The sequence below is a fragment of the Acromyrmex echinatior genome, chromosome 12, assembly GCF_024713525.1.
Source record: "Acromyrmex echinatior isolate Ae372 chromosome 12, ASM2471352v2, whole genome shotgun sequence".
NCBI lineage: Eukaryota > Metazoa > Arthropoda > Insecta > Hymenoptera > Formicidae > Acromyrmex > Acromyrmex echinatior.
Window position 1 is genome coordinate 4890333 of NC_141863.1, and position 15863 is coordinate 4906195.

The following is a 15863-nucleotide window of genomic DNA, read 5'->3' on the forward strand; positions in this document are numbered from 1 at the left end:
CGAATAAAGAATTAGAAAAATAGGCATTTTATTGAAGAAAATAAATCATTAGAAAAATAAGCATTTTATTCAAAGTACATGTCTATATTATACAAACTTTAAAAAAATGTAACAACATTGTTTTCTACAAGTGATAAAATCCAGTGTTTGTTGCTTCGCTTGTTATTATCCTCTCATAAATTAAAAAAATAACACAGCTAAATATTTTTTTCAAATTTTCGTAGGCTCCTTTATTTTCTTCTCTGCGTTTGGCATGTTTTTAGCATTGTTTTTCTTCCTGATATCTTCAACCGTGAACACAAAATTGAAGATATCATCCGCTAAAAGAGTCGGTTCTTCAAATGCTGGGAAATGGCCCCCTCGTGGCAAATGATTAAATTGTATCAGATTAGTAAATTTATTGCCAAGAATGCTTTTCGGTTGATAAACTAGCTCATAAGGAAATACCGCACACGCTGCCGGCACATCAACAGGCAAGCTAGAAATTGAACATACTCATCAATAGAAATAAAGCAAAAGCTGTTATTTTCTTTCAAATATAGAACATTTTTAGTAGAATTGCAATTAGAAGAAAAACGTACTCATCGATACCACTCGCCATAACAGTTTTCGTAAACTGTTCGGCATAAAGTCGTACACTCGTAGTGAAAGAGTTGGTAACCCAATAAAGCATGATATTATCTAAAAGCTCATCTAAAGTGTATTTTTCGAGGAGACCACCATCCGCTCGAAATCTGTACTCTGGATTCGTCCATGTACTAAACTTTTCCAAAATATATGCTGCCAATGCGACTGGCGAGGCTCCCACGGCAGCACCTTTAAAAATATTTTCCAATTACTTTTGATAGTTCTTTAAACTGGCAAACTCTCAAATCTCGCAAATCATATATTTTTAAATAAAGAAGTATTGACATATTTACATTGATACATATTTACATAATCTAATCTAAGATTTTGTCTTTATTTTTTAATAATTTAATTGAAATATTGTAAATATAAAAATATTTACAATATTTATATTATAATATAAATATATGTATATAAATATATATATATAAATATATATATATATATATATAAAGTACCTATAGTATCTGGTTTACTAGCTTGTATATGCATGTATCCAGTTTCTTCAAGAAGTCGACCCATGTGATATCCAAAAGGATACATTCTATCGGCATATTCGCTCTCGACAACGAGCGATGGAACAAGGGCACCGATGAGTCTCCACAGCATACTGGACTTTACCTTACCCATACACATGTTCGAATGAGTGCCAAGAACACTGAAAAAGATTATCTTTTTCATACTTTGTATTCCTATGTATTGAATTATTTAGCAAGTCATCATCAATGATAGTATGCAAGTAATGATAGATAAAAAAGAGTATGTAAGTGATGATAGTAAAAAAGACATACTTATTCGGGAAAAGAGTAGATAAATGCGTAACAATAGCGGCGCCCCAGTCTCCGCCCTGCGTGTAAAATTTATCATGACCAAGACGCAACATAAGATTTTTGAATATAACAGCTATCTGAAAATGACAAACGATTGACAGTGATTATATTACGTATTATTAGTTTTTGTCGATCTTAGAAGAAGCAACTAACGATCTCATATATTCCGTGATTGTATTCTTTAATAAACAGTTTTTTATTAAACAGTATTATAATAAAATTACAGTATATTCAACAAGAATTGTTACAATCAAGAATCTCTTCAATTCTTTTAATGATATTTAATGTTAGTTTAAAATTGTGAAACATCATGCTTGGAAATGTTGTGTGTATCTTAGATAACGTGTGGAAACACGTAATGTATCTACAGGATTTGAAATTTCGATTATCGGAATGTTTAACAATTCTTATTAAATACATTGTACATTTCTTGTAATACTGTTTAATGAAAAACTGTTTACTATAAAGAATATCAAGACTCATTTAGAGAACGAGTATCGATTATATATGGAATATATGAAAGACCGTTAGTTGCTCTTTGAAACTAACAAGTTTTTTCGTTTAAAATCTTGGCAGAAATTGAGTCCGAATTACTTTTATTTATATCACTCTGCTCATTATTAAAACTATCGCGTTCCGTACTCGAATGAAGAGTTTGTCTTGCTAATAGGGGGCGTGAATATTACGCCATTTAATAAGATTATTAGACATTTTTTTCCGTAAACTTTACCTGCGCAGGAGCCAATCCTTGTCGTACGGCCGCTTGTGAGAATCCATATCCCGGAAGCGAAGGTACGATCACTTCAAACACAAAGTCTTTGTCGGGACGCGGTGTCGTTAACAGAGGAATAATTTTTTGGAATTCCACCACCGATCCTGGCCAACCGTGAACAATTAACAGTGGCAAAATCTTTAATTTGGGTCGCGAAACATTAGGTTTCACGCGATAGAAATGTATATCCAGACCTGTAGACATCAATTTATTCAATTAGCTTAATACTTTGAATGAAATTTCATTAGCTCATATACATGCTAAATAGCAATTGTTTCTTTTACGGAGTCAAAGATCAACTAATCATGTGGTATATTTATATTTTTTATTCTGGCATAAAAATGAAAATATTTTCTTTATATCTATTCAATAAAATATTCTCAATGTGCTACAAATTATAAAACCGCTTATCCTTTCGGTAAAGTACTCTAACGAAGCTTTTACGATGAGTTAGATTATCTAGGCCGACATTATTATTATTTCCTGCTAATAATGAACAAAAGGGAAATAAGGAATGCTGAGAAAAAAGAAAAGTAAAGAGATACTTAATAATGCCGCTCATTAAATACTTGTTTTGGAGCAAGTCTTTCAACTATCGCAAAACAATCACGAGACTCATTTAAAAGACTGCAGTCGAATAAAAAACTGTTATTACCTTGTATATTGGTTATGTATTGAGGATACTTATTGAGCAACGCTTGCCGTTCAGTCCAGTTATAATTTGTGCTCCAATATTCAAGAATATCTTTCAAATAAGTCGTATTCATGCCGTAAGTCCACGCAGTATCCTCCAATGGTTCTACCAATTCTCTTCTGTTTTTGAGCCGTTCATTTAGGTCATCAATTACCTTACTCAAGAAATTTTATTTTAGTCGAAAATAATTACGCGTTTCTCTTTTAATATGATCTTTAGGAAATAGGAATTAAAAGTTAAAGCTGGATCTTTAATGTTTAAATAATTCAATGTGAATTTGTATATATTATATACGTGTATAATGCATGTATTTTGTATTTGTAGTTGTTTGGAACTGCGCGCCAAAATTTTATTGAGAAACTTAAAAATGCAAAGAATTAAACTACTGAAATAATAGATATTATAATTAAATTTTGATATTTAATAGGCATTTATATAAAATAAAACTGTAAAGATAACGATGTTTTCAAAAACAATCGAAAGTATGCTAAAGTATAAGTTTCGAACTTTAAAATATCTTTTATTTTTTTGTTTGCAATAATCTTTCGTACAATTTTAAAAGTGTTCACTATTTAATTAATTGCAAAGTGCAAATATTGATAATTTATCATGAGTACGTTTCGTATTGCGTTGATAACACTTGTAAACATCATTTATCTTTATTTAATATTTGACAGACGATAAGAATAAACTGATGTTTACAACGAATATGAAAACGGACTTCTCGTATTTGATTATGTAATAATTCTTGCAAGTGTAACTTATAATAATTAATTTTCGTTAATAGAAATTACAGTGTCGTTAATAAAAAATTCAGTAAGATGATATCAATAAGATAATAATATCAACTATAGTGCATATAGTAACATAATAATACTGATAGCATCGTATCTATATATAGCATATTATGCGATATTAAACGAGATATAGCAACTACAAAGTGCGCATTGGTCGTAAATACGTACCTGTTATGCAAGTAATACTGTGAAATTGATATTTATTAATAGTTAAAATACTTTTTGTTTGTTACAATGTAATAATATCTTACATCGTTATATAAAGGCGTAGAGAATGCAACCTTGAAAGCATATCATTTTCCTTGATAGATAAATTACATCGTTCTTTTTCAACTTACCGATTTCGATACTGCAATAGTAAAAGATCGTACTTCTTTCGAAGCTTCTTTATTTCTTTCTGACCCCCAGAATGTCTCGGGCAAATCCGGTACAATTACAGGACTGGTTCTATGAATGAATTGACGATTAAATCCTTGTAATGGAATTACATAGAACATCAATTAATTATTTATAAGTCCAATATGAAAAAAAGAAAAAAAGAAAATTTCATCAGTCAAAGACATTTTACTCTATAAAAATATTTTGATGTAAGAGATGAGTAATTCGTAACTATAACTTACCGGAATAAAAGAGCTATGCCAATGGCAAGAACGAAGATCACGGTCGTGGTCTTCCACATGATGCATCCGTCTCTTGTGATGTGAAACGTACAACTAACGATAGTTCAGTAACGTTCAATCATTGTCGATAGAGGTAGTAGGGGAAATATGGATGAGAGATACGCATATACTAAAAATCGTTTGGAAATTGCTCTTTAAATAAAAAAGGAACGTTTTTTTTACAAAAAGATTAATTTGAAATAATTTCAAATTAATATCTAACTTTGCAAAATATCATCTTTGAGACTATTTCAAACCGATTTTGTAAAAAAAGTCATTTCTTTTTTATCTAAATGGCAATTTCCAAACGATTTTTAACGTATCGATACGCTATCATCTATCCCTAAAGGGAAACGATCGTCTATTTTGTTGTATTTATGTTTTACTCTCCCTTCCCTACATAATTTTTTAATTCAAGTATATCTCTAACATTAATAGATAACTTTGTTGCTTAAAATTTATATATACAAATATTTTTATTTTACATATCTTTTTCTTATATTATTTATTACAATTAATTTTCGTTTGACTTTTTCACTTATTCTTACAATTTAAGAACAATTCTCGATACAGTTTATACAAAAATTTTAAAGAATGTTTGTTACACAATTTACTATTAAAATATCGTATTTACATAAGAATTTATTTATATAAGAAATTATAAAAATGATAATAATAAAAATATATATGATTGAAAAATATAATTATTCTACTTATTCTACATAAAATTTAATTTTTATTTATATGGAATACTTATTGATCTTTTATGTATAATTATCTAGTTCCAAATTGTATTTAAATAAAAAATATTGCACTCACAAATAGAAAGAAAGTAATATTAGTAGATATTATGGAGAATATTCACAATATACATGTTTTTAATAAAAGTATGTTATTTATCAAAGATGTTTTTTAAGCATTATTTATGATGATATAATATCTATGACAAATAAATTTTACTTCCATTACAATATTAAAAACTCTTTATTAATAATAATACAAAATAATATGATATAAAATAATATGCAGTAGTAATAATAAATAAAACAAAGTTTTTTATGTACACAAATATATTTTTAATTATATATTAACAAAAAATTATTTGCATTGTTATATATTTATATATTATTAGGTGTTGGAATTAATTCGTAGCGTTTTACAAGTGATGGGAAGTACTTTCATTAATGTATTTTTTAATGCTCATGTGAAATAAATAACATTCTTTCATTAAAAACGCTACGAATTAATTCCAACACCTAATATAATATATAAGTGTTTAAAGAGCATTTGCTCCAAAACAAGTGACTTTATTAAATTTGCTAAAAATTCTTTAGATAATTTATATTTATCTATATTATATGAATATTCAGTCTTATCTATAAGAAAAATGACGGGGACAATGAAATCTACTTCATGAATAAAAATTATCCGAAAAATATTTGAAAAGTGTGCTATGTTGCGCATATAAATTTCACATGAATATTCATGACATGACAATAAATTATTGTCTTGCACGTTTGACTGTTCCTATTAACAATTAACAGTTTGCATACATATCAATATTACAATCTATTAAGCAAACGTAGCGTGTGATTCACTTACAAAACGTACGAACAATAGGGCACGGAGAATATAAATAGAGAATATAAATTAGATTAATTTATTACAATATCATTATATTAATAGAGGATAATAATATTTCTACGTATATTTTAAATATTTTTGTATCAGATACCTTTATGATTGCACCGACTACTTTTGGACTTGTAACACAATCGACTAAAATAATATATTATAATCTCACAAATTAAATTGATCGTCGATTTGATGCTACTACTACCTTAAATCTGTAAAGAATTTTATTATGAAAAATATAATAAAAACTTTATATATTCTTTATAAAAATTTTATATTGAATTAATAAATAGTAATAAAGCTCTGTATGTATAAAACAATGTAGTATAAAAGAAGGGCAAAGAGCCAGTAATGTATAAAAGAACTTTAATTTAAATTAGCATTAAAAATTCATATAAATAATTATAATTAACAACAAAAAACGTTTCGACTCTAATCATTTTCAATGTAGTCTTAATATATCAACATCGTTCTAAATCAAAAATATGTACATGGTATTACAATACTATTATAATTTTTAATATCGTATTTTTCATTCCGTGTAAGCTGCGAGTCATTTTTATTAAGAATCAAAGTAGTCATAAGAAAATTCTTGTCAGTGATATCAGTAAATGTATTAAGAGTCCAAATAAGAGTATCAATAAAAAGAAAGAAAAAAACGCAGATAAATGGTAATCCATTTCATAGTACAATATATTAGTTTTTTTATTATATAAATTATTTTAAGCAAATTTGCAAAAGTAACGAACATCTAACGACACCTTTCACGATGTCAGATAACGAAATGTTTTTATAAAATAGTTCTGTGATACGTTAATTGTCATTCTAACAATTTCGAAGAGTTCTCAGCGATTAAAACCAACACAGATTCAAAAATAAAAAAAATATATACTTAAAACGAAATTTGAAAAATCGGTTGCAAAGTACGTATTTCCTTATTTAGTGATCCAATCGCTTTTTCTCCTAATACTTTTCGATAGAACTCGTCGAGAACTACACAGAACTCTAATCAGAACTACTGGAACTCTTAAAAAATTTTTCGACATCGGACTTAGAAAATTTTCAATGATAGAGTTCAAATGTCCCCATATTTCAAAAACCGTTGGCCCAATCGCTTTTTCATCTAATTTTCGTTAGCTTATTTAACTATGGGAAACTAAATAACCGACATAACATGTACACCGTGGAGAAACGTTCGAAGAAAAAATTTAATTAGAAATATTTATTAATATCGTAACAAAGATTCACGTGCGTATTTGAGATTAATATTAACTTAAATACATGAAGTGTTGTGTAAATGTCCGGACAGTTACATAAAACTTTATTTATTTAAATTAATATTAGTCTCAAATGTTTTTTATCTTAAATCAATATCGTTTCATTATATAACCTATGCATATCTATTTCATAAATACACACATGTTACATATACTTACTTTTTAAATTTTACACCGCAGATTTCTGCAATGTTGAATACTTCGCTTTGGAAAAAATAATCGGAAACCATTAATACAATTATTTTAGGTAGGTTATCTGTTGGTTGACTTGTTGAATTTGATTTGATTTTTTCGAGACATAATTACCGATATTGCAAATATAAATAATAATTGTAATTATTTAAAGAAAATCAACCGGTTATCTCATAAAATATTTGGAAGTACCGAATTCAGACATCATGTATGGTCTTAGCCAATTACAGGGCGTTTCCTTCCCACTTCTTTTACAGGCATCTTTATTAATTTTTAACAATATTATTTATAATTAAAATCTTGTGTTCATATTATAAATTCTTTTAATTCAGTTATGTAGTATATAAAAATAATTTTCAAAGCATACTTTATTTTCCAAAATTGGACCCTATTACGTCTCAGTGTCCGACTGTCCGATCACTGGTACATTGACGCATTCTATTACTTATTTAAATATTTTAATTAATAATTGTTATAATGGGTTCAAATAATTTTTCCTTGCTTAAGATAGTCTTGAGTTTTCAAAATACAAATATTTATTTTAAAAACCTTCTAATATTATAAATTATATTATTTATGACAACCTACGTTTAAATGTCCGGCTATTGAAACATTTATCTTATATGAAAATGATATATTTTTTGAAAGCAAAAGATTTAAGAAGATTTTAAAATTTGCAGTAATTAATTTGTTTAATATAATTTATACTCGTAGTTATATTACATGCTCAAATTATTTTTTAAAATTTATTTATATATCATTCTACACTTTACATTATATTTAAATTTATTTTAAGTTTATTTTAAATTTATTTTTCAGTATAAATTAAATATTTGTATACGACATGTTAAATTTGGAAAAAAATGTTTTGGAAAAAAAAGATCTGTATCACAAAAATGTAAGCATCTCAATAAGAAAAAAATCGTAAATAATTTATAAAAAATGCATTTTAAAAAGGAAAGGAAACAACTTGAAACTAGAGTTTTAAGATTATTGCTGTAATATTTTGTTCTTAAATTACATAAAATAGATGATATTTTTTAAATACTTTTATTATTTTCCTCTTGAACATCATTAACGCGTTACTGTTACTATTACTTAAAAAGTAATGATTCGTTTTTTGTAATGTTAAAGTAAAAGATTAAAAAAGTCATATTATTTAATAATCAATATCAATTGTGTAACAATCAATATTAAAACATAAAACTCTAAACTATGTGTTATGTGTTATGCAAAAATCTGTGCTTTACGTACTGCTAACCCTGAGAATCTAGTTTACGTTACATGCACTCTAGATTTCCAGCATTGACAATGAATTTTAGATCACAGCCATGGGTCGAGAAGACATGGACAGAATAACAGTGTTCCTACAATAAAAATTAGGACAAACCGCTGCCATTAATAGCCAAATTTACGTTGGTAGCATTGATTTTGTCATCTGTAAGTTGGCTGCCACTACAAAGACTATAGATGATATACAGAAATATGACTCATCAAATACATGTAACTGAGTTCAATTAAATGAACATGGTATGATATTAGAAGTAACATTCTTTAACAAACCTCGTGTAAATGTTATACTGCCAAGCTAGATAATGAGGAAAACATGGAAGATAACATCAAATTACATGATTTTTTGCAATTTGCTTGTAACTCGCGATGTGTTGACTATTGCAACTCATTTGAAACTCGCGGTTGACTACATATGGCGGATTTTAGCAACCAATCAAAAGTTGCAACCACATTGTCGTAACTCTTATTATAGGAAAACTGATAGAAAAGACTATGGAGACCTCTGTTGGAATTTAATAAGAAATGAATTTTATATCAAACTCTATATATATATATATATATATATATATCAAACATTTTCGCACAAAAGGATGTCACAAAAAAACTTTTAAATGATTTCTTTGATTCGGAAACTAGCCATAGAGATATTTTGTTTATCGACATTTTTTTATTAAAGACATATTATAAATTGAAACAGATTAATTGAAAACTTTTTTTTTCATATAAATCATTCAGGATTTTTTTGTTTAATATTATTGACTCGCTAATAAACAACTGTAGATTCAATTGAATAAGACAAATGTATGAATGATAAAATGACGATTTTTAAAATTTTAAACAAGTATTTTTTTTAAGTTTTTACTAGCTATAATAAATTCCTCTTACTACTCCTCTTACTAGAATAATTTATATATTTATGTACAATTTAATATTCTCAAAGACAATTTTGTATTAACATTATGTTGTTGCGAAAATATTTAACAAACGATACTAGAAAAAGCAGCTTTGCAACTGTTGTAAAATTTTTCAATGATTGGTTTATACATTTAGATCTGTAAGGAATCAAAAGCAAGATATTGAAGAATTTTAAACAACAGTTTAAAACAAAGCTGCTTTCTCTGCTGAATGCAGCCATTAATGATACATCTTTTGTTCAAATTATACATAAAAATATTGATATATAATTCAAATGAAACAATAGAAGTAAAAATAAACAATAATAACCAAAACAGAAAGACTCTAAAAAAATCAACAAATAACAAGAATAATGAGAGTTAGCGCGATTAATAAGCACAAATTTCGTAAATTAAAAATGATTATAAACTTTTATGATTTATTTTATGATTGACGTCTTTTATATTTAAATTGAATGTTTCAACTCTCTTTGAAGTCTCCTCAGCAATGCAGATACAAATATTTTTATATTTATCTGCCTTGCTGAGGAGGATTCAAAATAGAATTGAAATGTTCAATCTAAATAAAAAAGACGTAAATCTAAAAAGTAATCTTTTTAATCTACAAATCTTGCGCTTGTTAGCGCTGGCTCTTATTAGCCTTGTTTGTCGGTTTTTTTGTATTTTGAAACAATAAACATGACAAAAATGATTAATTTTTGTTTCTTAAATAAAACTTACATATAAACACAATTTATAAAATATATTACAAAGATGTTAATTTTTATAAATTATAATTTACAAATGCTTTGATTAATTTAGACCTTGAATCTGCAAAATCAATAGATATAGAATAAGAACCAATAGAATAAGAGAATAATTCTCGGTTATTAAATATATTTAAGAAAAGTGGGAGATACGCATGGAAAAATTGGGTATGGTACAACCGTAGGATTCAATTAAAACAATAACAAATACATATATTTCTCGAAATGTGATACAATAGAGGTTTTCTTGTGTTTGTGGTCATATCTAATTTTTCTCATATTTTTCATGTTTTTTATTTAAGTGGATCGGACGATTATTTAAGACGCGGCGGTGTCCTCTATCTCATTTTCTTACCGTTCTATTTGGAGCAAAGCCGGCAGCCGCGTCTGTCTCTCGCGCTGCTATATAACTCTCTACTATTTTATTTATTACTATTTTTATTTATCGAATTACGATGTGTGTCAATCATGCTAACGCGCTTCTTATAGGTCAATAACTTGTGCCGAGATCCACGTCATATCGCACACCTCGCATCATTAATAGCACTGAAAAAATAATCGAGAAAAAGATTAATTAATTCAGTTTCACAAGCGACTTTCAAGCGACTTTCGATGGTTGAAAACATTCTCGACGACTCGAAGTCATTTTCAAAATTTAAAATTCGTGTTGTGAATAAACGGTCTGATAAAAGATGGTTTTTCTTGTCTAAAATTCACAAAATTTTGCCCTTAACGACGACGAGTGTGCGTGACAAGCAGAACACATACGATCTGATATTGGCTCGTGTTAAACTTGAAATAGATATCGTAGATAACTGAAAAACTTCCTTGCAGTCTACGTTATACGCTTTAAAGAATAACGTGAGAAACTTCGTATACAATCAAACGCGAAATTCTGTTTTCCGCTACTTATGCTTTTTCGCACGCAAATTACCACGCTACTTCTCTTCCGTTTAATTCATTGCGTTGGAATAACAATAAGCCATGCAGTAGCTATTTCATCAGATAATGTACGATGTGATTTATTGTCGAAAAAGAAAATTGTATGCCATTATTAAAATTATATTGCGATGCTATCGGGCGAAGACGTTCGCTAAATCTACCAACGCAAGATATTGGTTTAATAATTCATCGCGCGGAACTCTTCGTCATTTACGTGGCATTTTTTTGTTAGAGTGTAATCGTGAAGAATTGTAATCGATTTCGCACAACTTTAGGCAAATCACTTGAACAATTATAAAGCATCGAATAATTGGATCACTGCGTATGAACATATAGTGATCTGTTGGCAATAAAAATTCTACGATTCCGACAAAATTATAATTACGTATTTAATTTTATTGATATTATATAAAAAATGCGTATGAAAAATAATTAATACAGTAAATAACATCCTCGAAAAATTTGAAGAATGTCGTGAGGCTAAAATTATATTTTCGCGCGCGGTCGACGAAGTTGTCCTGCGATATTAAAACGGATTTGTTGTTAATTAAACGCAAAAAGTTGAATTCCGTTACATCGATTCTCTTATCCTCTCAGCCGATAAAATGATATCGTATGTACAGAACGTCGATGTTTCGCGTTTGCGCATCGAGTGTCTCTCTCGTACGATTGAAAGAAAAACCAGACTATTACGTATCGTTGATACATAAATTTTGAATGAAAATAAGAGCTTCACCCTCTCTGGCGTTTATAATTATTTTAAAAATCATCAATCATGGCGATTGAATTACAAATCTCGCTCGTCGTTCTGATTTGCTTGTTCACGTTACTGAAAACGCACGATACATCGATCACTATTATTGTCACTAAATTTTGCAACGAGCAGAAATCGCTCTCATTCAGGTGTCGTTCAATCTCGCATTGATCTGTACAATATAGATTCTCTTTCTGCAGCTATAAATTTTATAGCTATTTCGTAAAAAGCGCATATCTTCTCATCGGTTCCACTTTTGCTCTCTCGTTCGCCATCACCGATTCTCACGGTGATGGAAAAATAAACATCTAAAAACTTAAAAAGAAGAGGGGAGGATAAGGGCCAGTGCACGCGAGCCTGTGCAGCTAGCTTAACATTTAAGCACGATGGTCGTCTCTTCGTGTCGTGTACAATGTAATATTTTTTTTACTTTTACGACAACGCCTACGATTAACCCCGCCAATGCACGCGCCCATCTGTACTGGGAGGCTACGCGATCCGATCTTCGGACACGGTTCGTTTCGTATCGTTTCGTTTGTCTCAAGTTCCGCGTTGATAAACCCCGTCAAAGACACAGCGTTTGTAACCGTCGCTCGTTAGAATGACACAATGCGTCTTAAAATATATTTTACAAGAGGATGTCCTGTACAAAAGTTTGTTCGCTACGCAACAAATGATATCTCGGGATGGATCTCGTCCATCGTTTATGCCCCGAACCGCCGACGTTTTGGCCAGCGGGCGATATTACGAAAGAGGAAAAGGGATAGAGTCGCGTCGCGATGCCTTTCGCGCACTCCAAGTGCACTCCTCGCGTGGCCGGATTGATTCACTATTCGCTAAAAGAGAGATAGAGATAGATTGGTAGATAGAAGAGAGAAAGAGAGAGAAAAGAAACGATGAAAACGAAACACGTATATCATCTATCTTACGATTAAAACAACTAGAATCACTTGTGTACCATCACCACGTGGGATACGCTACAGTAATTAACGCATTCTCGGAGAACCAGGATTAATTAATCCGTGCGCAGAAAAGCGTCGTGTTCTCCCAACCTCGCCTCCGCTCCATGTCGACTTAACAATATAGCTCTTTACATGTGGCAGTGCTCAGCGCCGACGAGATTCGTCTTTTCTTTGCCGAAGAAGTATGGTTTCATTTACTTTTACATTTTATAGCTTATTCTGGTAACAATTCAATCCCATTGTATATGGCTCGCTGTGTAAATCTAGAAGATTCCTGGGAAAATCATCGTGTCTCGTCGTGCGCTGCATGCGCAGATTTATTACGTGTAACGAACGCATCTCCTTCCTCAAACGCATAATCAATGTGTACTGTGTGTGTATTTATATATATATATATATATATATATATATATATATATATAATATATTCTTTTTTCTTTTACTTCAAATATACATATATACATATATATATACATACATATACATATATATATATATATGTATATACGAATATACATATATGTATGTTTTATGTATATATATTCATATATATATACATAACGCGCACGCGCGTATGTGTGTATGTGTGTATATAATCTAACTATACATATAACTATTTACAAGTGGAGTTTTTTCTAGAGCAGGACAAGGAGCGAGGACTCAATAAGAATTTTATCCGAGAGCAAGAGAAGGAGAGAAAGAGAATGATAGAGAATAGAGGATCTTCGGAGATTTCTGAGGAAGTTGGTTGGTTGTCGGCTTTAGGGCGGCGGCAGTCGGTTCGGGAGTTGGTACTCGTCAACATGCTCCGCATCCCCTTCGCTTCCTCCGCAGAGACGAAGGCTGCTATGTGCTGCGACTATAAGCGAGGGAGTAGTAGCTGAGGGATGTGATGTCCACCCTCATGTTCGCATCTCTTCTCTCTCTCTTTGCGTGTCGCTCGAATTGGTGCATGGCCGACGACGGGGTGTTAGACGTCCGTGTACTTGCTCAGTTTGTCGCGTAGCAACATGTTCTCATTTTTTAACCGATCCAGCTCCTGTCGTAGACCCATATTCTGCAAATGAAGTGAAAAAGTAAAGATTCGGTTCTTCCCTTTTATTTTGTTTAAATAAATCTGTCTGACATTCGCGGGCTCAGGCGTGGCACATTGCAGTGATGTTTTCAAACATTAATTTTATTCTCTTCTATTTTTCTGAACTCCATGACTGTACTGTGCTTGACCGCACGAATTTCGAACAGTTCAATTAGTTACTTTAAACTTTAAATCCTTAAAAAACTACTGTGGTCTTGACATTTTGGTATTAAATTTTTTATCTCGAAATGATCTCATGAATCTATCATTAACAGTTGTCACGGTCTGGATCATTCTGTATATCTTCAAATATACAAATGTCTTCGGTAATGTCTTTAAATTATGAATTATGCAACTGCATTGGTAAGTGCAGTCTATGTAACGGTTTCAAATTTCCAGCTGTGAGAAAATTTACCTCTTTCTCGAGGAAACCGGCCCTGAGTGCTATCTGGTTCTCCTTCATGCGACGCGCGTCTCGCGATCGTTTCGCTGCCATGTTGTTCTTCCTACGACGCGCCCAGTATTTGTCATCCTTCAAGTCATCCGGAACGAACTGCGGCCGCAAACGGAAGAGAAAGAAAGAGCATAAGAACATTAGAACGCTTATATTAACTTACGCGAAAAACACGTAGCTCGATGAGAATTCAATTCACTACGATAGTTGAGAAATTTGGAAGTCCAAACAACAATGTAATTACACAAATGAATTAAGACTCACCTGCTTCCGCGATTTCTTGATCATAGGTTGGGGTTTGAGTTCCTCGTCAGAAAAGGCCCGGGTACGTGGATCGAAATCTCGCCCCGATGAGGCCATCGAGAGCGCTACAAGAGACAAGCCATATTGTATTCGTGACGAGTCCTCGGAATCTGTCACGCGGAAGGGGAACAATTGACAATGTCGACGTTAGTCTAGTTTACTATCATATACTCGACAAGCTCGACGTTATCGCAATACAGATTCTGAGATAGCGTATATTTTTTATCTTCTCTCTTTCTTGTGGTCCAAATGCGGCTACTACTATTTACATCAGAATACTGCTTCTTTATACCTTTCTTTCGTCACGTTTTTAGCGTTTTACTTTCAGTAAAACTTTCCATTTATGACTTTCTATTGGATTTCTCTCTCGTCCTTCATGCTCCTGTACTTTATTTTTCATAATTTCTCAATATTCCATCTTTGTGTTATGTAATACTTTATCGAGTATTCTTCGTTTTCTGCAAAATATTCGGTACTGATATTTGTAGACACTATTAAAGATCTGAAATCTTTCAGATCCTTTTGTATGAAGTCGTGTGAAACACTTCTCAGGATCTCGATATCACGAACGACGGCTACGACGAGGAATAAAAGTGAAAGAGCGAAAAGGTTGTATGTTACTCACTGGAATCCGCGGGAGAGGGTGGGTTCAGGGTGTCCGGCGAGCAGCATTCGCTCGGCGATGGTGATCTCTCACGCTTGGTAACTGGTTCCAAGTGGAGACCCGCTGGTCCCTGATGTCCGGCGGCTTCGGTGTTGTTGATTTTATGAAGCTGGCTACCTTGCATGGCACCTTGTCCACCACCAGCCACACCGTCGACGGGGATGCCGTTTTCGGAAAGAAACTCATCGAGATCGACATACTATCAACAGAGATCTAAGGTGTTATTTCCGAGATGGTTTCTCGGAACTTTGTCAAGTTGGAGCAGGGTCTATC

At 31.2% G+C, this 15863-nt stretch overlaps 2 protein-coding genes across 8 annotated transcripts in view; both read right to left on the reverse strand.

The window, feature by feature from the left end:
• Nucleotides 1-45: 45 nt before the first annotated feature.
• LOC105149595 (juvenile hormone epoxide hydrolase 1) lies at nt 46-4467 on the reverse strand. The gene is made up of 8 exons (XM_011062136.2): nt 4341-4467; nt 4059-4167; nt 2885-3077; nt 2188-2423; nt 1419-1534; nt 1086-1285; nt 582-816; nt 46-478 (listed from the first exon to the last, which is right to left on the reverse strand). Exons 1-8 carry the CDS (start codon nt 4397-4399, stop codon nt 211-213), a joined length of 1416 nt encoding a protein of 471 aa, XP_011060438.1. The 5' UTR covers nt 4400-4467; the 3' UTR covers nt 46-210.
• A 6156-nt stretch (nt 4468-10623) lies between these two features.
• The window catches only part of LOC105149594 (thyrotroph embryonic factor), a 90780-nt gene continuing 85540 nt past the window's right edge, over nt 10624-15863 (reverse strand). For 5 of the 7 annotated variants that reach the window (XM_087412151.1, XM_087412150.1, XM_087412152.1 and 2 more), the window contains 4 exons: nt 15552-15789; nt 14888-15036; nt 14585-14722; nt 10624-14151 (listed from right to left, as the gene is read on the reverse strand). In XM_087412151.1, the coding sequence (XP_087268277.1) occupies nt 14065-14151; nt 14585-14722; nt 14888-15036; nt 15552-15789 (612 nt within the window). In that variant the 3' untranslated portion in view covers nt 10624-14064. The remainder of the gene's footprint in view (nt 14152-14584; nt 14723-14887; nt 15037-15551; nt 15790-15863) is intronic. The other 2 variants (XM_087412149.1, XM_011062134.2) reach the window with 1 other exon arrangement.

Bases quoted from the DNA above. Each gene is read 5' to 3' on its own strand.
- LOC105149595 (XM_011062136.2), bottom strand. From the start codon at position 4,399: ATGTGGAAGACCACGACCGTGATCTTCGTTCTTGCCATTGGCATAGCT. The intron at 1,286-1,418 runs GTATGTCTTTTT...AATCTTTTTCAG, and splicing joins TCTACTCTTTTCCCGAATAA to TGTTCTTGGCACTCATTCGA. The intron at 817-1,085 runs GTACTTTATATA...ATATTTTTAAAG, and splicing joins TAGTAAACCAGATACTATAG to GTGCTGCCGTGGGAGCCTCG.